General features: G+C 39.9%; 1 protein-coding gene across 9 annotated transcripts in view; it reads left to right on the top strand.

Annotated features, from left to right (window-relative positions):
- Window positions 1–25,242, top strand: part of MEF2A (myocyte enhancer factor 2A) — a 127,169-nt gene that overhangs the window by 38,910 nt on the left and 63,017 nt on the right. For all 9 annotated transcript variants that reach the window (XM_058666578.1, XM_058666580.1, XM_058666576.1 and 6 more), the window contains exons 2-3: window positions 2,750–2,933; window positions 22,217–22,420. In XM_058666578.1, coding sequence (XP_058522561.1) covers window positions 2,880–2,933; window positions 22,217–22,420 — 258 coding nt within the window. In that variant the 5' untranslated portion in view covers window positions 2,750–2,879. The remainder of the gene's footprint in view (window positions 1–2,749; window positions 2,934–22,216; window positions 22,421–25,242) is intronic.

Raw genomic sequence — 25,242 nt, 5'->3', positions numbered from 1 at the left:
GAGAAGGCCCATCCAGTCTCCCACCCATCCCAGGTCCCTGATGTGGGGCATGCTCTGAGGGTCTTGCTCAAGTGGTTTTGATAGGTCAACAGCTATGAATTGCTGCCAATCTTGTCATTCCAAGCATAATGAAGTTGCTGCAGAATCCACTGATTGACATAGTCCACCTTAGAGTCTCTGTCTGCCCAGTTTTTCACTGCTAACATATGGCTGGGGTAGTTGATTGATTTGTTCTGTCCTCTGTTGTGGTGCCAGGTGTCTTCTGCAGGTTCCGATAGACTGCCATATCCTCCATGTGTACCTGGTTATGCTCTCCAGAGATCCGTCAGAGCCTCTGAGGAGGCTCGGCTCTGGCGCTTGCACTCCATGGTAAACCATGGGTTCTGAGTCTGGCAGTTCGATTGGGGAGATCCCAAAAGACTTTGAGATGATCCCAGACCAGGTTCTTGTATGTACTTGCAAGTGCAGGGCTCAGTACAGTCCATCGCCCCAATCAACTGGTGGTTGTAATTGCTGGGTTGGTTCTGTTTCCAGCCCTGTCTTCCACTGGAGCCAGTGAGTATTGCGGTCCAGCCTGATTGTGCCCAGCACACACTCGAGACAGGCCCCAAATCTTAAGGGTTTACTTGTTGTTGTTGTTATTACTACCTATGTATCTTGCAAGTTTTATTCATGTTTTCAGTCTCTTAAGCTTTCAGTCTCTAAAGTTTTTGAATCTGTGAGTAAAATGTTGCTCATGGGTTCTCTCATCTGTATTGTCCAAAGCTTATGCCCATCACTGATCTTAAAGCTATCCAGTAGTTTGAAACTGGACTGTCTTTTGTTTTGCTTTTCTAGTTCTCCAAACGTTGTTTAGAAGTAGTCTATGCTAACATTGTCAAAATCAAAATACTCAAATATGTTTTAGAATTCAGAATTACTCATATTGGGGAGTAGAATAGTCCGTGCATCTTAAATGCATTAACGAATCGTGCATACCTTAGCAGGAATGTCTCTGCAGTGAATATTTTGGTCAACTGCTTCAGTGCAAGTTTTAGATTTAGATGCGGTATTATCTCTTAGGAAACATGACTTGCAATTAGCCAGCCTCTGGCGTTGATTTTGTGGTCTGTTGAGGAAGTAAGTGTTCGTCAAGACCACAGCTTGTTTGATTCCGTCCTCCCTCGTGACTGGCCATATTGTGGTTCTTCTGTTTCCTGCTTTCTTTTGTCGTGGGTTTGCACGTGTCGTTCTCCTGCCTAGGATGTAGCCCCTCATACTGAGGTTTGATATTAAGCACGTCCTTAGATAATCCTTTTCTGACCCATAAATTTACATTTGATTAACTTTTTGTTTTTGAATTATACAAGCCATTTGTATGAGGGATAATAATTTTTTTTAAAAGATTTCATTGTTTTCCTGGAAAGTCAGAGTTACAGAGAGAGAGAGAGAAAGATTGAGAGTTTGAGGGAGGGAGGGAAAGAGAACAAAAGAAATCTTGAATTCACTGGTACAGTCCCAAAAAGGCCGAGGAAGCCAGAGCTGGCCCAGTGTGCAGCTGGGAGCTAGGAGCTTCTTCCAGGTCTCCCACATGGGTGCAGGTGGCCTGCTGCTCCCCTCCCAGGCCTTTCGCAGTGAGTTGTATTGGAAGTGCACTCATATAGCACTCATATAGGATGCCAGCACCACAGGCTGAGGACTGATGTGCTATGCCATTGTGCCAACCCCTAATACTAAGTTTTGTTTGTTTGGAAGCACATTTATCAAGTAGGAGATCTGTTATTAGGATAATGGTTATTAGGTGATCAGCTAATGAGCAAAGAGGTAATGAATGAGAGAAAATCTTGAAATGCTGTGCGGCAGTAGTGCTGAAAGTGAAGGGAGAGGGTTACTGTGAGCAAGAGCCAGTTTTAACAAACACTAGATATGTACAGTGCAATGGGAGGAGTTTTATAGATAATATGTATAGTATTAAAATAAGTAAAATTTCTTCAGGAATTTTTTGTTATGTTTTAATATTGTTAATTTCCCTAATTGTTATTTTTATTATGTAAGTTTCAAAATATTAGGTTTTTAAAAATCATGATTCAAAGAATGAAGAACTATGTCATTGCCTGTCATTCCATCTCAGAGAGGAATGCAGCAAAGAAGACTTCAGTTTTTTTAATAACCAGAAATGATTCACTGTTGCAGAGGAAAGTATGCTCAGACTTGACACACCCAGACACACACCCGTGCACTTGGAGGTGCCGTGTCAGAGACGACATGAGAGCTCCAGCCTGACTAAGGAGTGTGCTTTCAGTGGCCGGATGTACAGTATCTCATTTATGCACATCACTACTATATGCTAGTGAATTAACCTATAGCGGCTTTGCCAGTGGCAAGAAAAATTTGTTAAGGCAGATTGAGGCTACCTGTGTTAGTGCATGCTTTGGCAAGAAGACCACAGGGCACTTTGAAGCATGTTATACAAAGAAGAGAACCTATGGAGACAGACTCCTTCGCTTCATACCCCATACCCATACTGTCACTAGATGTCTGAAGAGAGCTCACATGTTAAAATCCCATCAGTTTAGGCAGAGACAGAGGCACAGGTGGTTCAAGAGATATTTTAGGGATAAACTGAACAAAACTATAATGTTTTAATTTTATAAAATTACAGGTTTCAAGTAATGTCCATGTGTAGCATCAAAGCAAATTGGAAGCTTGTTTGTTTTTATGACTTGTAAACTTATCAAACTTAAATCTTCTATTTTGTGTTTCCTTTTAGATACTACAGAAAGTTTCAGTAGTCCTGGACTAGAAGCTGAAAGTAGAAACTGTATAATGCATTAGGGTATTGAAGAACATTAATTTTTGAATAAAGTATTTGGAGTATAAGGGAAGAAAGTTGCCTGAAAATGGGGCGGAAGAAAATACAAATCACACGCATAATGGATGAAAGGAACCGACAGGTAAATGGAAGTTTTAATTATGTATTTAATTAATACCAGCATGTAGTTTTTTAAAGTATATTTTATGGGATGGTGGAATTTTTCATGAATTTCAAGTGTAAATATTTTAGTGCCAGACTAAAATAAAAGTTCTAGCAGTCATAGAACCACCTTTTTTTTAAACATTGACTTATAGAAACCTTTTCTTTTGCTTTTTACAGACTCATGTAATATAAGCAAAATCAGCAAAAATGAAAATCACCACAATCACCATTACATGTATCGTTTAGGTTTTTCACATGTAGCTGTCTTTATATTTGATTACATGTTTATTAGTCTTCTGTATATTGATATTATTTTTAAATGATCACCTCTTTTTGTAATTGAAGGATAATTAATTATCTGTAATTATCAGTAAATATGTTCTAGTCAATTTTTGTGGTTTACCAATAAATAATGGGTTTTTCTTTTTACAGTTATTGCCACATTGTTTCCAAAACATTTATGTGTATATTTCAGCTTTAATTGATGACTATGTTGAACTTAATTTATGGTTTCAGTATTTATTTTTCTTACAATTTCAGGATAATTATAATGATGCTGATACATGAAGAGATCACAATTGTGTTTAGAGCTCCGTTTTCAGATTATGGCTCATGGAGTGGTAGCCTGTTTTTGTAAATGCATTTTTATTAAAGTAGTGCCACGGCAGTTCAGTTATATGTTGTCATTAGCTGCTTTCACTTTATAACAACAGAGTTGAGTGCTTGCCACCAAGACAATAAGGCTCATAGGCCTAAAGTCTGAAACGCTATTGGAAAAGTTTGCTAAGCCTTTGCATTAGAGAAAAGAACACTAAGTAGTATGTTGGAAGGAGAGGTGCTGTTTCTAGAAAGGCTGTATTTGAGAAGTTTAAAGAATTACTGGTTTCTCAAAGCTTGCCAGAAGCAGAACACTGAAGATGTGTTCCTCAGAGTCTTAGTAGTTCTCTTGAGTGTAGATATAATTGGGGATACAACTGAACTGGTCAACTCATGGAGAAGTTAGTAGAAGTGGTTATGATTTTCCATAGAAAATCGTATTAAGAGGGTGCTTGTTCAGCTCGTGACAGTAGCTTAGCAAAGACCCCGCACTACAGATTTATTGTAGATTTCTTTTTTTTTTAAAGATTTATTTTGTTTTTATTACAAGTCAGATATACATAGAGGAGGAGAGACAGAGAGGAAGATCTTCCGTCCGATGATTCACTCCCCAAGTGAGCTGCAACAGCCGGTGCGCGCCAGTCTAAAGCCAGGAACCTGGAACCTCTTCCAGGTCTCCCAAGCGGGTGCAGGGTCCCAACACATTGGGCCGTCCTCGACTGCTTTCCCAGGCCACAAGCAGGGAGCTGGATGGGAAGTGGAGCTACCGTGATTAGAACCAGCGCCCATATGGGATCCCGGGGCGTTCAAGGCGAGGACTTTAGCTGCTAGACGATGCCGCCGGGCCCTCATTGTAGATTCTTAAGATAGGAGCAAGTGCTCAAGTAATTATTTCATGATTCCCGATAAATGATTCCAAGGAAGGACGCAAATAAACTTTCCTTCACTTTATCTGAGGATTATGCAAGACATGGGTATTTACTTAAATAGAATTTTGAATTACAGACATCTGAACTAACCAGATAAAAATCACGCTTAAAGTCATTGGAACAGCACACAAAAATCTGGAGGATGGCAGTGTCAAGGACTGAAAGCAATGCTTCACTTTATTTCACTTTCTCCCAAAACGGAAGGTTCTGTTAGTCATACTTTCATCATTACAGTAAGTACTTGAGAGGAGCTACTTAGATAGGAGGAAGGTTTATCTTAGCTAATGAGGTTTATAGTCCAGGACTGGATGACCTTGTTGGCATGGTGTCTGCAGAGGCCATGGATGTTGGAAGAGGTAAGGAGGAAGGATAGCCATGTGGAGCCAGGAAATGAGAAGGACATGCGCTCTTACAAAGCCAAGACGATCCCATCATGGGAAGCCACCCAGCAATCTAATCAACCCAAGGCCTGCCAGGCACCATGATTGAATTAAATTCCATCCTTAATCTGGCCAGGAAACGTCTGGCCTGAGGGCTGCATAAGCCCCACAAAAATATTTCTGTCTGGCCCTGCCAAGACCTTTGCAGATGGGACTCACATTGCACAAATCTGTAGGAGACGAATTTTTAAGCTGAGGGTTTTGTATGGCCTGTGAATGATGTTATAAATACCCAGGTGGTTCCTGGCAGAAAAGAGGTCCTCTACCCCTTCAACAGATAGGCCTGTAGGGGACTCCCAAACTGTTGTCTCAAAGGTAATGTTTTAGGTTTCTCGCTTCTGGTTTAGTAAACTGTTCTTTTTTTTTTTTTTTTTTAAGTAAACCTTGGATATTAAATTATAAATCAGTAAATTTTAAATTAATTGTTTTTTGCATGACAGAAACAACTCATCCATCTGTTGGTTCACTCTCCAAATGCCTGTAGCAGGGGCTGAGCCAGATTGAAGCCAGGAATCTGAAATTCATTCTGGGCCTCCCACGTAATGGGATCACCCACTGCCTTGCAGGGCATGCAGTGGCAGAAGGTGTAATGGGGAAGCCAAAGCTGAGCCAGGATTCATCCCAGCCACTCTACTACCAGATGCAGTTGTCCCAGTTTGCTTAACAGCTATGCCATTCTGGCTGTGGTGCCAGCATACATCACTGACTACCCAAAGACATCCCTGTCCTGCCTCTTGGTTATTCTCCTTACCACTAACTTGGAATATCATGTCATGGATTAAAACCTGCTGTTGAATTTATACAGTGTTTAGTGTTGACAAATGTTATGTCTGAGATTTGCCAATGATATTATTGCAAGTGTTATATATTTTGTACATTTTCCCTGATACATAGTAATCTGTTGTGAATGTAATACCTTTTTATAAATTATACATGGACATTTGAGTTGCTTGCTGATTTAGTATTTTGCTGCTTTGTGAAGAGCACTGTTTTAGGTATTGTTTGTAACATACTGGCACATGCTTGCGATATCTAAGAGCAGTATTGCTGAGTCGGAAGGTATTCGTGTGATTGGCTTTAGTGGCAGTTGGTAAAAGCTTTCTGCAGTAGTTTATCTTCTGGTAGTATGCAAGTCCCAGTTGTTCTAAATCTTCACTATTCTTACTTTAGTTTTTCTTGTAGGTAAGCAAGAAATAATTTATTCTAATCTCAATTTTCCATTATTTCAGATGAGATTGTTCAGCTTTTTACACTTTTCCTTTTTGCCATTTAAATACTTTATTTTATAACTTGCCTATTCATGTTTTTCCTGATTTTTTTGTTCTAAATGGCTGCCTTTTTCTTACTGTATACATAATTTGTTGAGTGTTTTGTGCATCATATGCATTATAAATATTGCGGGCAGTGGCTTTACAAGCTGTGCCATAGTGCTGGCCAAATCAAGTAATATTTCTTAGCTTTCCAGTTAGTATTTATTATTTGTGATATTCTAATTTTTGAATTATATCACACTAGTCAGTTGTTTCAGTTTGCCACAGGACCCAGATATCCAAAACAAATAAAATATTAGAAAGCACAAAAAAACACCTTCCATGTGTCACTGTTCATATTTTGAGCTTTACTTTGACATCCCAGGCATAAGAAAATTGGAAAAATATCTTGTCCCTAGGTGGTGAAGGACAGCCTTGCAGATTTTGAGTTGAATGGTTGAAAGTCACTGCCCGAAGTTCGTAGACCCCTCCCTGTTCCCCTGGACTCCCTGGCAGCAGCGCACCTCGCTGGCGGCTCATGCTGGCAGGACTTGGTCCACACAGTACGGATGCTAACATCTCTGTGCCCAGGGGGCAGGCGCTGAATAGCCGGAGAGAGCCCGGACCTAAATGCCAGCTACTTTTTTGAAAATTTATTGTAACTTTTTTGTTATTTTTTCTTCTGATATTCATATGACCCACCCTCAAACTTATTCAAACATAACATGTAGGAGTTCTTGTACTTCTTCCATTTTTCCATAGGATTCATAGTCTCAAGCTTCTTCCTACATTCATACTGGGAACGTAGATGTAGACCCTATGTTAATTCAGCATCTTGTCAGGAACCTAAAATTTCTCTTTTTATATTATTAAAAATGTTAGTTTTATTCTGTTCTATAAACATAATTTTCAGTTCTTAAATTTAAAAGATTTCTTTTACTGTGATTTCTTCATTATTTTGTTATAATTAATTTATTGGTTTATGGATTCAGTCACTACATTTTCAGCACCTATTCAGTGCCAAACAGTGTTTTACAAGCTGTGAATGCGGCATTAAACAAGACTGAAAAAAAAATCCAATGTTTCGGTTTATATTCTGCTTAAATGACTAGAGTTTGTTTGTTTTTTTTTTCCAGCAAATAATGTTTGTGTGTGTTTTTTTTTTGTTAGTTTTTTGTTTTGTTTTGTTTTTTCCCTTAAAGACTTGTGGCTGCTCTATTTCCTTTTTTGGTTTGTTTGAATGTAGTTATTGTCTTAATACTTGAATTATGGTTTGCTTGGTTGAATATTCTAGGTTCTGTTTCTTTTCTGCAAAATATGGCAAAGATTTTTATTTTTTTGGCTTTGAATATTGCTACAAAAGCTCTGACACTAATAGAGCCTCCGTTTCATCTCTTTTTTTATCCTGGTATGTGTGTGTATCCTTATTTTTGTAGGAATAAATGTGGCTTTATTCTCCCATTTGCAATTAAAAACTAGATTTATTTGTTTTGGACTTATTATTTTTACTTTGGTTTTAATCATTGGAATAGTTCTGGAATAGTGAAAAGGAATAGCACATTGTGTGTCATTTGTATACCCTAATTAGCCTGATTTTAGTTTGTGCTACGTGTATCAGAAAAAGTTTATGAATTTAAATTTGGCTGTTGGAACATAAACAGTTGAGTGGTTTTCAGTGATTTTTACTTTTTTTTTTAAAGATTTATTTATTTTTATTGGAAAGGTGGATATATAGAGAACAATAAAGACAGAAAGGAAGATCTTCCGTCCAGTGATTCACTTCACAAGTGACCACAACCGCTGGAGCTGAGCCAATCCGAAGCCAGGAGCTCTTCCTGGTCTCCCATGCGGGTGCAGGGTCCCAGTTTGGGCTGTCCTTGGCTGCTTTTGCAGGCCACAAGCAGGGAGCTGGATGGGAAGTGGAGCTGCCGGGATTAGAACTGGAGACCATATGGGATCCTGGCAAATGCAAGGCGAGGACTTTAACTGCTACGCTATAGCGCCAGGCCCGATTTTCACTTTTAAATACCTTTTAAAGCTAATGTTGAGAAGGAAATTAAATGTGTAACATCCAAAACTGTGATGTGTGTTGAAACACACAAAAGGCAAAATGGAGAGAGTAATGCCAGGGTGCGGAACATTGGGCCTGCGGCCCAAACGCGCTTGAGAAAAGCTTGTCTGTACCTGCCAGGGCAGCTGCAGGCAGTTGTTGAAACCCAGTGATTGATAGGAGGCTAATTTTTTAGTTGATAGTTTTGTATGGTCTGTGAATGATGTTATAAATAGCCAGATGGGCCTTGGCAGAAAGGAAGCTCCTCACCCCTTCTCTAATGACTGTTCCCCTGCTTCGTGTCTGGTTGATATTGTGTTTCCCTCTGGTATTCTAGACAAAACACTGGATTCTTCAGCTGCAGTTAGTGGGCTTTGATTCCTTCCTCTGTTTTCTTGCTTTATGTTTCATTTGCTTTCTCTTTGTTCCCCAAATATTTTTTTAATATTTAATAGATAACTGTCAGTTTTTACTTAATTTTTGTATTAAGAGTTTGAGTATCAAGTATAGACCATTATTCAAAGATACTTCATGAAATGTGGTGATCTGGCGGTGTGAACAATTTCCATATGATATATACCTTAAACGGTGAAAGAAAATCCAGAACTTTCTCTCAACCTTATTTTCAGTCAGTTGACTAGCCGATAGGATTTTGCAGTTTTAAAACATTTTATGTATTCACTTGAGAAGCAGAGAGAGAAGAGATTTTTGATCCTTCTGGTGTATTCCCCAAATGCTCACAAACTGCTCTAGCTGGACCAGGCCTGGCAGGAGCCAGGAGCCATCCTCCAGCTCTGATAGGAATGGCAGGCAGCAAAGCACTGGCATCCTCTGCTGTTGCCAGGTGTGTTAGTGGGAAGTTTGCGGTAGAAGTGGAGGTGGAATTCAGTCCCAGGCAACCTGTGTCAAATGGTGACTTACTCTGCCAAGCTACGGTGTTCACCTCCAACAAGGTATCTCCATGATGAATATTATATAGAATATTGTGCTCTGTGTACTTAGAAATAAAAAGGAAATATAGAACTTCAAGAAATGTTGGGACTAGATCTGTGTGACATTAAAGAGAACAAAATGAGGGCCCAGCTCTGTGGCCTAACAGCTAAAATCCTCACCTTGAACACACTAGGATCCCATATGGGCGCTGGTTCTAATCCCAGCAGCCCTGCTTCCCATCCAGCTCCCTTCTTGTGGCCTGGAAAAGCAGTTGAGGACGGCCCAAAGCCTTGGGACATTGCATCTGCTTGGGAGACCCGGAAAAAATCTCCTGGCTCCGTTGTGGTCACTTGGGGAGTGAATCATTGGATGGAAGATCTTCCTCTCTGTCTCTCCTCCTCCTCTCTGTATAACTGACTTTGCAATAAAAATAAATAAATATTAAAAGAGAACAAAATGATTAAATGCTAAGAAGTGTAGATATTAAATGTATTTGGTGTTACAAGAAGGAGGAAAACAGTTATCTTGCCCAAATTTGATGAAAGCTATTGGAATGATTGATTATACTATCACTTTAAATTTTTTTATCATTTTGTACAATCAAACAGATAAAAACCAGAAATGTCTGTGTGAAAAGCATCTTGTTACAGCTTCTTTTTCACACATAAACATTATTGTTGTGATATATCAATAATTCTTTATGCCCGTGGAAAAATACATAGTGGAAACAGTTGCTTTCCGTCCTACTGAGATCCTTTGATTCTCCAAGAGCTGCTGTACATGACTGGCTCTGAGTTAGGCCACTGGGAAGATACAGTTCAGACAAAGAGTAGAGCATGGTCCAGATATGGATGGGAAAGACATTGTTGAACTTCATCTACAGTTTCACAATTCCAAAGATTATTCAAAATTGCATTCTTACACACTTTCAAAAAACGTGATTTTTAAGCAAGTTTTGTTTTGTTTGTCTGAAAGACAGAGTTGGCAGAGAGGGAAAGCCACACACACGCAGATCTTGCAACTGCTGACTAACTCCTCAGACGACTGCAACCACCAGACCAAAGTGGGGAACCAAGAATTTCATCTACGTCTCCTTCTTGGGTAGCAGGGGCCCAAATACTTGGGACATTCTCTGCTGGAGTCACAGGCGATGGCTTTGCATGCTATGTCACAACCCTAACCCCTTGCAAAACTGTTTTTGAAATACGTAATTTTTTTTGAAAGATTTATTTTATTACAAAATCAGATATACAGAGAGGAGGAGAGACAGAGAGGAAGATCTTCCGTCCGATGATTCACTCCCCAAGTGAGCGCAACGGCCGATGCGCGCTGATCTGAAGCCAGAAACCTCTTCCGGGTCTCCCACACTGGTGCAGGGTCCCAAAGCCTTGGGCCGTCCTCAACTGCCTTCCCAGGCCACAAGCAGGGAGCCGGATGGGAAGTGGAGCTGCCGGGATTAGAACCGGTGCCCATACAGGATCCCGCGGCATTCAAAGTGAGGACTTTAGCCACTAGGCCACGCCGCCAATCCCTGAAATACATAATTTTTTAGAACAGTTTTAGGTTCCAAGCAAACTTGAGTAGAAAGAGTTCTCCTAGCTTTTGCTCCTGAGAGCTTCCCCTGTTGCCAAAAGCCTGTCAGCAGAGTGGTGTTAACACTGGAGGAATCGAACATTGGCAGATGATTGCCATCCGTAGTTTAAATTCTAATTACTTCTTGCTATGATTCTGTGTAAGGACATGTATCTACCACTGTATCCTTGGGTAGAATGGTTTCTTTGCCCTTACAATCATCTGTGCTCTGCCTGTTTTTTCCTTTCTCCCAAACTCCTGTCAGCCTGTCAGCTATCTCCATATATTGGCCTTTTCAAAATGTTATGTGGTTGAAAACTTTCCATTTTAATACAGTTTTATGCTTCTCTGCAGGGCTTGAGGACTCATTTCTTTTTAATTCTAAACAATATTCCATTGTCTGGGTGTACCAGCATTTATTTATTCACTCTCCTAATGAATGGCATCTTGATTGCTCAGAAATTTTGGCAGTTACGAATAAAACTGCTGTAAAATCCATGTGCAGGCTTGACTAGGTCTAAGTTTTCATCTGCTGAATAAATATGGGGAAGTGTAGTGATAGATTGTCTGGTTTAGAGTAGGCTTAGTTCTGTAAGCGCCGAACTGTCTTCTGAAGTGGCTATACCGTTTTGTATTTCCACCAGCAGTGATTGAAAGTTCTTGTTGTCACATATCTTCGTCAGCATTTGGTGTTGTCAGTGTTTGGGATTTTTGCCGTTCTAATAGGTATGTAGTGCTATCTTGTTTTAATTTGCCATTCATTAATGAAATATGTGAAAAATCTTTTATTACAAGTGTCTTCTCTGTATCTCCTTTGGTAAAGTGTCAGTTCACTTTTTTGTTAAATAATGAGAATTACTCATTTTCTTGTTGCCAAGCTCCAGGATTTCTTTTCTTCATAGATTGTGCCACAGGTTTAACATCTGAAACATCATTACCCAGTGCCAGGTCATCTAGGTTTTCTCCTTTGAAAACTCACAAGAGTTGTATGGTTTGCATTGGGGTTTTTTTTTGTTTCTTTGTTTTTGTTTTTTTTTTTTTTTTTTTTTTTTTTTTAGTTAATTTTTGTGAAAAGTATGGGTTCCTAGTCCAGATTCATTTTTTACTTGTAGGTGTTCAGTTGTTTTAGCAGCATTTGTTGAAAAGCCTTTTGTCTCACTATCTTATTTTCAGTCTTCTGTCAATAACTAGTTGCTGTAGGCTTGTGGGCCTATTTTTGGGTACTTTCCTGTTTTATTGATTTGTTTTTCTCTCATTTATGTGACACTGTTTTGATTACTTTAGCTTTGTGAGTCTTGAAGTGAGACTTGCTTTATAGTGAGTCCTGAGGTCCTTCATGTTTTATTGTTTTACTGCTCTGTTTACTATTATTTTAGGTCTTTTGCTTCTTCATTTAAATTTGTGTAAAGTTTTTCAGTTTACAGAATAGTTCCCTGGGAGTTTTATTTGGAATTTGTTTATACATTGGAAAGAACTGATGTCTTGTCAGTATTGCAGTTTCTTACCCAGTAACATCAAATAGCTCCCCTTTGATTCCATTAATTTAGTTCTTTGAATTCTTTATCTAATATATGTAGTTTTTCTTGTCAGTTCTTTGGGATTTTCTACACAGGCAAGTGTGTCATCTGTAAACAGTCTGATGCCCCCCCCTTCCATCCGTGTGTCTTCTGTATCCTCCTCATTATTGTACTGGCTGTGACTTGTAGGTCTGTGTTGGAAAGGAACAGTGAGAAGGGGACATCTTTGACTTGGTCTGCATCTCCGCAGGAATGCTCCTAGTTCTCTCTGTGAAGTGTGAGGTTAGCTATAGGTACTGCTACGTGTGCTTCACCAAGTTCAAGAAGTCACTAAGTTTTCATTTAGTTGTAAGTACTTTCTCTTGATCCCTGTGTCATTTAGAAGTGGATTATTAAGTCTCTTGAAGCATTTTGAAATTATACAGCTGTCCTCCTGGCTTTTTGTTTAATTCTGTTGCCATTCACTGCTGGTCTCTTATGTTTATTGAGATTTGTCTCATCACCCGGCATGTGATCATGATGAATGTTTCCTGTAAGCTTGAGAAGAAAGCGTATCCTGCTGTTGCTCAGTGTAGTAGTGTAAGGATGTTACTTACGTCCAGTTGCTGGTTCTACTGAGTATAATTAATATTTACATTTTCTGCCTGTTAAAACTGTCTTGACAGAGGACTGTCAAAATTTCTCGTATTGGTAGTGGAGTCGTCTTTTCTTGTTTGCAGTTTTATCCTTAGCTCATGTATTTTGATAACTGGTACATACATACACTGAAAGAATTTCTCTATCTTTTTGGAGAATTGATCTTATCATTATGTATCACTTCTTTTTGTTGGTATAACTTTACTTGCTTTGAAGTCTGCTCTATAGAAAACTACTTCAGTTTTCTTTTGATTTGTGTTAGTAGCATATACCTTTGTTTGCCTCTGTATTTTTAATCTATTTGTATTTGAAGTGGATTTTGGTAAACAAAATATGTAGTTGGATTTTATTTTTGATCTTTTTTGTGTATATATAGATTTATGCTGTTGATGTTCAGAGGGATCATTGATGGGTCACTGTTGTGGCATGTAGGCTTAGTCTTTGCCTGTGGTGTTAGCATTTCATATAGGCACTAGCTCATGTCCCAGTTGCTCCACTTCTAATCCAGCTCCCTGCCTGTGGCCAGGGAAAGCAGTGGAAGATGGCCCAAGGTCTTGGGCTCCCAAACCCTTGTGGAAGACCTATAAGCAGCTCCTGGCTCTTGTCTGTAGATCAGTTCAGCTTCAGTGTTGCAGCCAGTTGGGGAATGAACCAATGGGTGGAAGATGTCTTTACAGGTTTCTGCTCCCTGTAAAATCTGCCTTTGAAGTAAAAATAAAGTAAGTCTTCGAAGTGACTATTAATGTAGTTTGATTAATATCTTCCATATTTGTTACTCTTAATCTTTTTTCCCCTTTTGTCTTTAGCTTTTGTCTTTTTTTTGTTAATTTTTTTTCAAGATTTATTTATTTTTTTATTACAAACTCAGATATACAGAGAGGAGGAGAGACAGAGAGGAAGATCTTCCGTCCGATGATTCACTCCCTAAGTGAGCGCATCGGCCGGTGCTGCGCCGATCCGAAGCCGGGACTAGCTTAGATTCAGTTTAAAAAAGCAGTACTACAGGTAGTGCTGTGGCATAGTAGCCTTGGCCTCCACCTGTGGTGCTGGCACCCATGCTGGGACATGCTCTGGCTGCTCCACTTTCAGTTCAGCTCCTTGTACCTTGGAAAGAGTGGAAGATGACCTAAGTCCTGTAGTCCCTGCACCTACGTGGGAGACCTGTAAGAAGCTCCTGGATTCAGATTTTGGATCAGCTCAGCTCCAGCTGTTGCAGCTCACAGGGAGTGAAGCAGTGGATGGAGGATCTCTTTCTTTCCTCTCTGTAACTCTGCCTTTCAAATACAAATAAAGTAAATCTTAAAAACATAACAGTTCTGGGTCCAGAGATGGCTATCGTGCAGGTGGTTAGTTCCAGCTTTCTGTTGATGTACAAAGCCCTCTGCCACCTTTATGTGAGATTTGGGTGGAGTCATTTGTTTTCATCTTTGACCTGACCCGGTCCTGACCATTGTAACCATTTGAGCAGTGTTTCAACAAAGGGAAGGTCCATCTCACTCTCTTCACTGTCCTCCTTCCCTCTCTCCATCCCTCCCCAATCCCTCTCCTCTGTATTTTTCTTCCTATCACTCTGTCCCTCTTCTCCCCAACCTCCCATCCTGTCCTGTTGTTCTGCCTGTTAACAATATGTAAACAAATAAGCAGATATTTTTAAACAGTCAGCCTTCTGGCCAAGGCCTCCCACTGGGCTCACCTCAGTCAGTCACTCTAATCCATGTTTATCTATTACCTGTTATCAAAGACTTTGGAGTCTGGATATTTGCATGAATCTGGGGAGTCAAGTCCCAATCAATCCATGACAGCCTTTGCCTTTTCTGGTTTTAATTGAGCTTTTATTTGACTTTCTATTTCCTTTTATAGCATGTTGAGTACTTACTCCTTTTTTTTAAATGATTGCCTTAGAATTTGCAATATATGTTTATAATGAATTCGAAATACACTTTCAAGTAACATTGGACCACTTCACAGGAAGTGTGAATATACAACAACAATTCGTAATGCTTGCCTCCTGTTCTTTTTATCATGACTGCCATTCATTTTACTTTCACATAAATCACAGTCATCTGTTGTTATTACTTTGAATTGTTTGCCTTGTTTTTTATTTCCAAATCCATGTTTCTGACTATAGAAACTTTCCTCGGCATGTGTTGTAACACAGACCCAGTAACAACAAACTTCCTCATTTTTTGCTTGTTAATAAAGTCTATATTCCTTCTTTATTTTGAAAGGATTACTTTGCTGAATGTAGAATTGGGGTTGATGGAGTTATCCCTCTTTTTCACCCATTTTGTTTTACTTGAAAAGCAGGTTTTACAGAGAGAAGAAGAGGCAAGGAGAAAGATCCCGCATCCACTGGTTCACTCCCTCTGAGCTGCAGCAGCTGGAGCTGAGCCAATCCAAAGCCAGGAGCTCTTGCAGGTCTCCCATGTGGGTGAAGGGACCCAAGCACTGGGCCATGCTCCTTTGCTTTCCCAGAAACATTAGCAGGGAGGTAGATTGAAGTGGAACAGTGAGCATAAGAACCAGTGCCCAGGTGGGTTGCCTATGCTGCAGTTAAAGGGTTGGCTGGCCCCTGGTGGAGTTTTTCATAATGACCCCCAAGGATCTGTTGTTTTACTTGAAGGAATTACAGTGGGGGCGGGCAGGGAAGATGGAGAACACCATTTCCATGCACTGGTTCACTTTGCAAATGGCTGCTATGGCCAGAGCTGAGCTGGTCAGAAACTGAGCCAAGAGTTGCTTCTGGTTTCCCATTTGTGGGTTCAGAGGCCCAAGGTCTCGGGCCATCCTCTGCTACTTGCCCAAGACATGAACAGGGAGCGGGATCAGAAGTGGAGCAGCCAGAACAACAGTCAGTGCCCATATAGGATGCCCTTGCTGCAGGAGGAGAGTTAGTTGCTATACACTGTGCTGCCACTGCTCTTTAACACTTTAAATCTTTTATTCCACCCTCTTTGTTGTTTGCATGGTTTTTAAGAACTTGGGTGCAATTGTTATCTATCTTTGGTCTCCTTTAGGTAAGGTGTTTTTCTCCATTTTTTCTTGATCTGTTTTTCTACTTATATGGGTATGTGCAATGCATAGATGCATAGATACATACACATTTTTATTTTTTTATTTTGACATTTGTCCTCCCTGGTGTTCTAACTCTGGTTTGGTGTGTGATATTAATTTGGGAAAATTCTGTGTTATCGCTTGAGATGATAGATGGTCTCTGGCTTAGAATGATTTGACTTAATAAGTATTTGAATTTGTGGTAGTCCAAAAGTATAACTCATTTAGAAGAAACTGTACATTGAATTTTGATGCTTTCCCATCCTAATGTGGTAGGATATTCTTGTGATGCTGGGGACACGGAGCTGCCTCCAGCAGTGACTCGCATTCCAACTGGGTGAACAGCTCATGTTCCTTGCTGTATGGGCCGCTTTGAGCCTGAGACTGTCAACTGAGGGTGGGTTTATAAGGGTGGAACCCAGTTGGGAAACAGTAGTATTTTGTCTCTCCTGTTTCTCTCCTGATATTTCTATTACTCTTATCTTACATGTGTTTAATTATCCTGCAGTTCTTAAATAGTTTTTTCCTCAATCATTTTTTTCTCTGATTTTTAATTTAGTTTAGGATATTTTCTCAAGGTTAGAGATTCTTTTTTTTTAAGATTTATTTATTTATTATTGGAAAGGCAGATATATACAGAGGAGGAGAGACAGAGAGGAAGATCATCCATCCACTGAATCACTCCACAAACAGCTGCAACGGCCAGAGCTGAACTGGACTAAAGCCAGTAGCCAGGAGCCGGGAGCCTCTTCTGGATCTCCCACTTGAGCAGTGCAGGTTCCCAAGGCTTTGAGCTGTCCTTGACTGCTCTCTCAGTCCACAAGTAGGGAGCTGAATGGGAAGCGGGATTGCCAGGACATGAACTAGTGCCCATATGGGGTCCTGGTGCATGCAAGGCGAGGACTTTAGCCATTAGGCTGTTGCTTTGGGCCCCTTAGAGAGATTATTTCTTTAGTTTTTAGCCTAGCGCCTCAAAAAAAATATTGCTGATTTCTGTTAGAATGATTTGCTCTTTCACATGTTTTCTTTCTTAGCTCTTATTACATTTACTTTGCTGCTGTTAACATATTCTCTGCTTTTTTTTAAATTGGAGCTCTAAGAATATTCACGATCATCATTTTATAATGTTGGTCTGATAATTCCAACATTCCTTTCCTGTATGGCTTTTATCCTGTTGTTTACTGTATTTCTTCAGAGTGTTTTTTCTTACCTTTTAGTATGCTATCTAATCCTTTGTTGGGAGTCAAACTTGATGCATCTGGGAGAGTGAACTTGTGCTAGCTAGACTGTTAGTGGTGTGGTCAGGTTGAGAAGGAGTGTTGTAGTGCTTTGGTGACCAAGTGCTGCTCCGTCACCTTCTCCTTCCCTTTAGGCGGGACTTTGGGGTTGGATATTTGCCTTCCCTAGATTGGCTAAGCTCTGATAAACCCCTACAAGTTAAGCTCTGGTAAGTAGTTCTTGCTGAGGGTAAAAATTCCTATTTAGAACAAAATGCTGACATACTTCAAAACAGCCACATATCTTCCCTGCTGAAGCCCCAGGGAAATTTTCTGCGATCGTCACTGAGAGGACCTGCCTGGTAGAGGTTCTGGAGATAAAACTCCCAAAAGAGGGGCCTGTGAATGGCTTATCAGGCTAATCCTCTACCTGTAGCTTGGTACTTCCGTATCAGTGCCGGTTCCAGTCCTGGCTCCTCCACTTCTGATTCAGCTTCCTGCCTACTGCTTGGGAAAACAGTGGAGGTTGGCCCAAGTCTTTGGACCCTTGAACCATGTGGGAGACCTGAAAAAGCTCCTTGCTCCTTTCTGTGGAACAGCTCAGCTCTGGCTGTTGGAGCTATTTGGATAGTGAACCAAATAGGGAATCAACCTCTCTCTCTCTCCCTCTCTCTTTAAATCTGCCTCTCAGATAAAAATAAATAAATCCTTTTAAAAAGTCTGAAAAATGTGGATGTGTCCTCCTCAGACTGGTTATAAATTCTATTATAACTTTCAGATTAGTTCATACTCAGCTTCCAGAAGATTAGGTTGAAATGAATAAAACAAACAAGAGTATTGATAAAGTCTGATTTTGTAAAAATTCGTGTGTGTGACCAGGAAAATACAGAGTGAAAGATGCTATGTTGCTGCAAATGTGTGTTAGAGTTTTGTATAGGTGAAATGGAAAGTGTGACATGTAAAAACTATGTTCTACATTTGTATTATGTAATAAGGACTTTTCAAAAACAGTGATGCAAGCTTTATTATTTTTCAGTGATTTTATTTGAAATAGTGACAAAGGGAGAAGGAGAGAGAGAGAGAGAGAGAGAGAGAGATTTTCATCTGTTCATTCCGTGCTCAAATGGCTGCTGTGGTTTGGCCAGGCTGAAACCAGGAGGCTAGAATTCTGTCACCTGAGTGACAGGCGGGCCCAGCTACTCGAGCCATCCTCCACTGCCCTTCCCAGGTGCATTGGCAGGGAACTAGATTGGAAAAGGAGCAGCCACATACTTAATAGAGTTTTCAAGTCGGAAAGCACCTGAAGAACACAGATCATGTATATTTGCACACACCTGTTGTAGTATCAGGTTAGCGGTATAAATGATAATGACAAGAAATATGATTAGATAGAGAAATCATTTATTTGATGTGCTCAGTGAATTTGGGTGTTACATTCAGTGCAGTGAAAAATTAAGTTCCCACTTATGCCTTATCACTTTGGCAAATATTCTACACTGTTTTAAAGATGAGATAGGAAATCCAGTAATTTCAATCTATTTCGTTTGGGTAATAGTAGTATAAATATTGTATACATTCAAAAAGAATTTATATTATTTGTGTGTTTGAAAGAGTTTGAGAGAGAGAAAAAAACAGAGAGAGAGATCTTGCATCTGCTGGTTCACTTTCCAGGTAGCCACAATAGCTAGGACCAGGCCAGGATGAAGCCAGTTTTCTTTCAGGTCTCCCACATGGGTAGCAGGACCCTGGCACTTGGGCCATTTTCTCAGGCCACCAGCAAGGAGTTGGTAGTGGCAGAGCAGGAACGAGTGAGCATCCATGTGGATTTCTGGCCTTGCAGGCAACAGCTTTGTTTGCTAAGCCACATTACTGGACCTGATAGTAGATACATTTGAGATATGTTTCAGAGGTACAGCTGGGATAATTCATGAGGATTATATGAAAACCCTATTAGGATAAGAGAGATCAAGAATAATTTTCTTTTTGATTTTGGATGGTAATGTCATTTGGTAAAATGGGGAAGATTGGACCCAGCAACATGGCTCGGTGACTGAAACCTCACTTGCATGTGCTGGGCTGCCATGTGGGTGCTGGTTTATGTCTTGGCTGCTGCACTTCCCATCCAGCTCCCTGCTTGTGGCCTGAGAAGGTAGTGGAGGATTACCCAGGGCCTAGGGACCCTGCACCAGCATGGGAGACCTGGTGGAAGCTTCTGGCTCCTGGCTGCAGATTTGCACAGCTCCAGTTGTTGCGGATACTTGAACCAGCGGATCTTTTTCTCTGTCTCTCCTTTCTCTGTAAACCTGCCTTTCCCATAAAAATAAATCTTTTTTTAAAAATAGGGAAGACTACAGGGAGAATGTATTTATTGATTTTAAAGCTATATAGCTTGTCATTTGACAAGCACTATTAGGATTAAAAGGAAAGTCTAAAACTTACAAGCTGTTAAATATCATTAGGCAAAAGAGAAGAGGTAGCTACAAAGGCTGAAAAGAGTGCCACTGAAATTCAAGTAGCAGAATACCCAGGAGAGTATTCTGGTCGTGACCATCTGGAAAGAATAGTGAGGAGTATGAACTTTGTCAAATGCTGCTTAAGTATAAAATTAAATAGGCACCAAAATGGGACCATTGATTTTGCTCATGGAAGTTGCAGATACCATTTTGATGGACTGTGGGGAGTAAAAATCTGATTGCTCTAGGTTAGGAGAGAGTGTAGGTGGCGGCACATTTGTAGTCAACTGTAGACATTTCTTTTCAACATTTTGACTGAAGTAAAAAAGGCACGGTGGCTGCAGGGAAGATAAGAGTGAGGACAGAGGCTGGAGAGTTCTCTGTGGGGTGCTGTGTCTAGCAGAGGGCAAGAGAGAAGCACAAGGGAAGGAATGGGGATGGAAAAACAGTAACAGCAAAGAAGGACTAAGGGAAGGTACAGCTAATGGAAATGCAAGCTTGCTCCTCTTCATTTCTACCTTTTTAATTTCTAAAAAAGATTATCTATTGGGGCTAACATGATGACACAACAGGCTGATGTTCCACCAGTGGTGCTGGCATCTTATGTAGGTGCTGTTGAGCTCCCTGCTGATGGCCTGGTCCGAGGCGGGAAGCCCTAACCCTCATTTGGGAGACCTAGAGAAAGCTCCTGGCTCCCAGCTTTGGATCAACCCACATCTGGCCATTGTGACCATTTGGGAAATGAACCAGTGGAAGGAAGATTCTCTCTCTCTCTCTCTTTCTCTCTCACTCTGATTTTTAAGTAAAATAATTCATTTTTTTAAAGTTATTTATTTATTTGAAAGAAAGGGGTAAAAACGTTTCTACCTTCACTGGTTCATTCCCCTAATGGTTAACAACAGCTAGTGCTGGCCCAGGCCAAACCAGGAAACAGTATTCATCAGGGTATCCTGTGTGGGTGGCAGTTGTTCAAGTACTTAGGCCATGCTCTGTTATTTTTCCCAGGCCATTAACAGGGAACTGGATCAGAAATACAGCATCTAGGATATGAACTGGCATCCAGATGGAATTCTAGTGTTGCAGGATGGCAGCTTTACTTGCTAAGACACAATGATCGCCCCATTGTTAATGATTTAAGTACGATTGTCAGAGGGGAGTTAAATAGTTGCACTGAAGATGAGAAATAATTGGCTTCTAGAATGGGTTAATGAAATAAAACAAATTGCAGTTTGGATTGTCAGGCAAAGTTGAATATTATTTGGGGTTTGTGGTAATCAGTTCAGGAAGATACTGTGTATGGATGTTTTGCTCCCAGGAATTGCCAGTTACGTGCATGAATCAACGGGAATAATTGGGCTTGTGTAGAAAGTGTTGGGTCTCTGGTTGGGGTTGTACCGTGAAGGTGTGTTCATGAGAGAAGTGAGTGAAGATAATGATGGACCAGCAGATCTCCTGAGAGGGAAAGGAGAAGGGGATAGCTGATAACACATTGATGAGGTAAATGGACTGTAGGGCTTGATAAGGTAAAAGAAATTTCCAGATAAGTTATACAAAATAGGATAGCAAAAGAAGGTGGAAGAGTAGGTGGCATATAGTTGAGAGATTTGAGGTGAAATGATGAGAGGATAGGAGATGATGGAACTGAGAAACTAAGGTGTTTGCATGGATTTTTAAAAACTTTTTAAACAGATTTTGAAATCACCAGGGATAAAAGCAGGCTACAGGAAAATGAAATCAAGTGATGCTTATTAGCACAGGGGGCGAGATGACCAGGGAGTCATTTTGTGCTTACCACAAGGACATGAACCTCAAAATGTTTCAGGCTTGAGACGTCAGCCGTATGTTTTAGTGAGTGAAGCTGCCACTTGTATCACCGACATCCCATTTGGACACTGATTTGTGTTATGGCCTGGGAAAATACAGGAGATGGCCCAAGTGCTTCGGACCCTGCCACCCACATGGAAGACCTCCTGGAAGAAGCTCCTGGCTGCGTCCTAGCCCAGTGCTGCCCTTGGGACCATTTGGGGAGTGATGGAAGATCTATGTCTCTTCTTCTCTGTGTAACTCTCACTTTTAAAATAAGTAAATGAATAAATTTTAAGAAGTTGGAGCCTTTTGAAAAACAAGGAAGGACAAATTGAGAATAGAGAAAAACTTGACTTGTTTTAGGATTTTGAATATGAGAAGCATAATATTTAAAAGCAAGTCCTACTGATTATTTGAGAGGACTTCAGGTATCAGGTTTCCACTAGTCAAAGAAGTAATGGAAGAATTTGAGAATGTTGGGGAATTTGCTGACTTTAGGCTGAATTTCAGTATGTGCAGAGAGTATGAGGGAGGGTTGTGAGGTGGATTCCTGGATTTGAGTGCTTGTTTACAGATTAAAGTCTGTGTGATGTAGGATTATTTAGGGATAGGATTTAAGGGTTTTTTTATGATGCAAATTTTTCAGCTGGATAATGAGACCACTGTTTCCTTCTCTGGTTAATCGCTTTTGATGGTGGAAGGTTGGCCTGTGCAAAGCATGAGGTTAGGAATCTTTCAGTTTTTACAAGCTGGCGGAGATTTCCACTTCTAACAAAAATATACTTTTTTCCCCTTTGGTTGTCTAGGTCACTTTTACAAAGAGAAAGTTTGGATTGATGAAGAAAGCCTATGAACTGAGTGTGCTCTGTGACTGTGAAATAGCACTCATCATTTTCAACAGCTCCAACAAACTGTTTCAGTATGCCAGCACTGACATGGACAAGGTTCTTCTCAAGTACACAGAATACAACGAGCCTCACGAAAGCAGAACCAACTCGGATATTGTGGAGGTAACACATGGCTAATAATGTGTGAATTAAAATAATTTCATTTAATAACAAACTGTCAGATTGCTTTTAAAAATATTTATTTTATTATTTGAAGGCAAAGAGAGACAGAACAAAAGAAATCTTGCATTTTTTGGTTCACTTTGGAAATGATTGTGAAGGGTGGGACTGGGCCAACCAGAAGCCACAAGCTGGGAACTCCATGCAGGTCTTCTGAGTGGGTGCTGGAATCCAGATAGTTGGACCAGCGCAACAGCAGGAAACTGGGTTGGAAGTGGAGCAGTTGTGATGCCACATGCTAATACTGATTTTATTGCAGAGACATCGAATATATTAGTCTCCACAGATTGTTTCAGTTTTGAAAATACACTTAAAATTTCCCAGTATTCTTTTAGCTACTTACTGGACTGTGATTGATTCAGTTTGTTATTGGAAAAGTACGTTTTTATTTTAAAAACAACTTGTTATTGTTAGCTAATAGTAAGTTGTTTCAAATGGGAAGTAAAAGGATAGCATAATTACAACTCTGCTGCTTTGAGTTACCTACCATTTATTCATGGGGCTGCAGCAGTGAACCTGCTCTGAAGTGAGTGTGAAGCTTGCATCTTTAACCAGACCCCTTCGTGGACTTTAGTTTATGCCAGTTGTAAATTGTTTTACCCTCTGAGAGGTCTTCACAAGTCCATGGAAAACGGGACATGAACTAGCACCCATATTGGCTGCTGGCATGATAGGTGGCAGTGTTACCCAGTACACCACAGTACAAGCCTGCCTCTGCCCTGTTGTCCTGTGGACTTTTGGAAGTACCCTTGTACTAGCATTTATGGTCTGTCTTATCAGTTACTTGTAACGGGAACTGTTTAGTACTCCTTTCCTATTATGTATTATTAGTGCATTTTGTGTTGTGGTTTTGTACATGGAGGATCATTGCAGTATGTTTTCTGTGAGATTTAAGAGCTGTATGCCTTACAATGCAGAATATCTTTGCTAAGTTTAAATTGTTTGTTCCCTATTAAAAGCCACACTGCCTTAAGTCAGAGAAATAGAGTTGGCTTTGATAATGTCAACAAAAAGGTGTTTTGGTTAGTTTCCTCCCTAACTGTAACTGCTCTGCTCTCTCCTTGCAGCAGTAGTCATCCTTGGCCCCTGGACATTGAGGGTACTTTGCACAACTTGAAGTGTTTTCTTTGAGAATGTGGAGACTGTAGTCCAATTTAATCCTCACAGAATCCTACCTCGGTCTTCATCTATGTTGTTATTAGTAGAAGTATAAAAGACTAGATTTCATTTAATAGCAGCCTTCTTTATTATGGTCTACTTCAGTATGAAAGAAAACTTTTATGGCTGATTGCCAAATGAGATTTTTCTTTTTTCTTTTTAATTGCATTTTTTAAAATATATTCTCTAGCACAAATCATATCAAAAATATTTAATGAATTCTGAGTTTTATAAATATAGTAGAGAAGATACATTGGATTATAAAGGATTTGATTATGATAGTATAAATTAAATGGCTTATTTGTATTTCTTGCATGTTAACGTCTTAGTATTGTAGCAAGTGATTATTAAACTTTTGGGCTAGGCTTTCTTTTAGATTATGAGAATGGCATAGCTATACCCTTACTAGTATTGGATGCATGTATTTGAATTCTTTGTATCAGTGGTGGTAGTGACTTTATGCTGTGTGTTCAGGAATTATTATAATTGATAGTCACAAATATGGGCCAAGCATTACTAACTGCTCTTCGAATATTTCACTTAAATTTATTTTTTGACCTATCATGACAAATAAGTTTTCCTTCTTCATATCATTTCCTTTTAATCAATTGCAAGCTTTTCGGTACCCATTTACTCACTTGGCCTAGATATTTGAGGAATCTTTATGTGCCATGGGTTCTATAAGTTAATATTAGAAATTTCTTACCCATGTCACAATAATATTCTTTCTACCCATAGGTTTGTAAATCATTAAAATAGACTTTTATCAACTGAGGGTGTGTGTGTGTGTGTTGCATCTTAAGGTTTATCTTAATTATATGTATAAATTTCTAGCAAGCTGATGGAGAGATTCTGGTCTCCTTTAGCCTTTTAGGTAGCCAAAGGAGCAAATAGACTAGGCAGCTATCTGTCATCTTAACTTTTTCTTTATTTTTATTGTATTTGAAAGAGCAAACGTGTGTCGTTGTCTTCTGGTTCACTCTCCAAATGTGCACAGTAGGCAGGGCTTTGCCAGGTCAAGGCTTGGTGTTGGGAACTTCAGTTCAGCCTCCCAAGAGGGTACCAGGGACCTGAGGACTGAGCCATCCGCTGCTGCCCCCCCAAGGCGCATGTGAATGGGGAGCTAGAGCGCAGCTGTGGCCCTCTGCTGGAGGATACAGGTGTCCCCAGTGTGTCTTAACCTTGCTCCAAGTGCCTTCTCCTCAAGGGAGTACTTGTTGTCTGCTCTGTTGTATTCTATGTGCAAGCCCTTTGGAATATACTGGAGTTTGGGTAAACTGAGCTGCTTACTGCCCTTGTGTAGTCTCTGCCACAGTGGTGCACATGTGTTATGTGCGGTTAAATCTTGCATGTTTTCTGGGAGCACTACGAGATCAATGTATTATGAGTAATTGTTTGAATATAATAGTTATAAATACAGGTAGACATGATATTTTCCATTTATCTACATTTTAACTTTGTATAGGCACAAATGTTAAAAACTCATCTATAAGATATTGTTCTTTGTATTTGTTTTGTATTACTTATATTTTAAAACCAATATCTTAAATATTCAATTTAAAATTTTAGTCAGCTTTCAGAATTTGTTTGGAATTCATGAAAGTTTT

Source organism: Ochotona princeps, chromosome 6 (genome assembly GCF_030435755.1).
Source record: "Ochotona princeps isolate mOchPri1 chromosome 6, mOchPri1.hap1, whole genome shotgun sequence".
Classification (NCBI taxonomy): Eukaryota; Metazoa; Chordata; class Mammalia; order Lagomorpha; family Ochotonidae; genus Ochotona; species Ochotona princeps.
The sequence above is the reverse complement of the archived record's forward strand: the minus strand, read 5'-3'. Positions and strand labels throughout refer to the sequence as shown.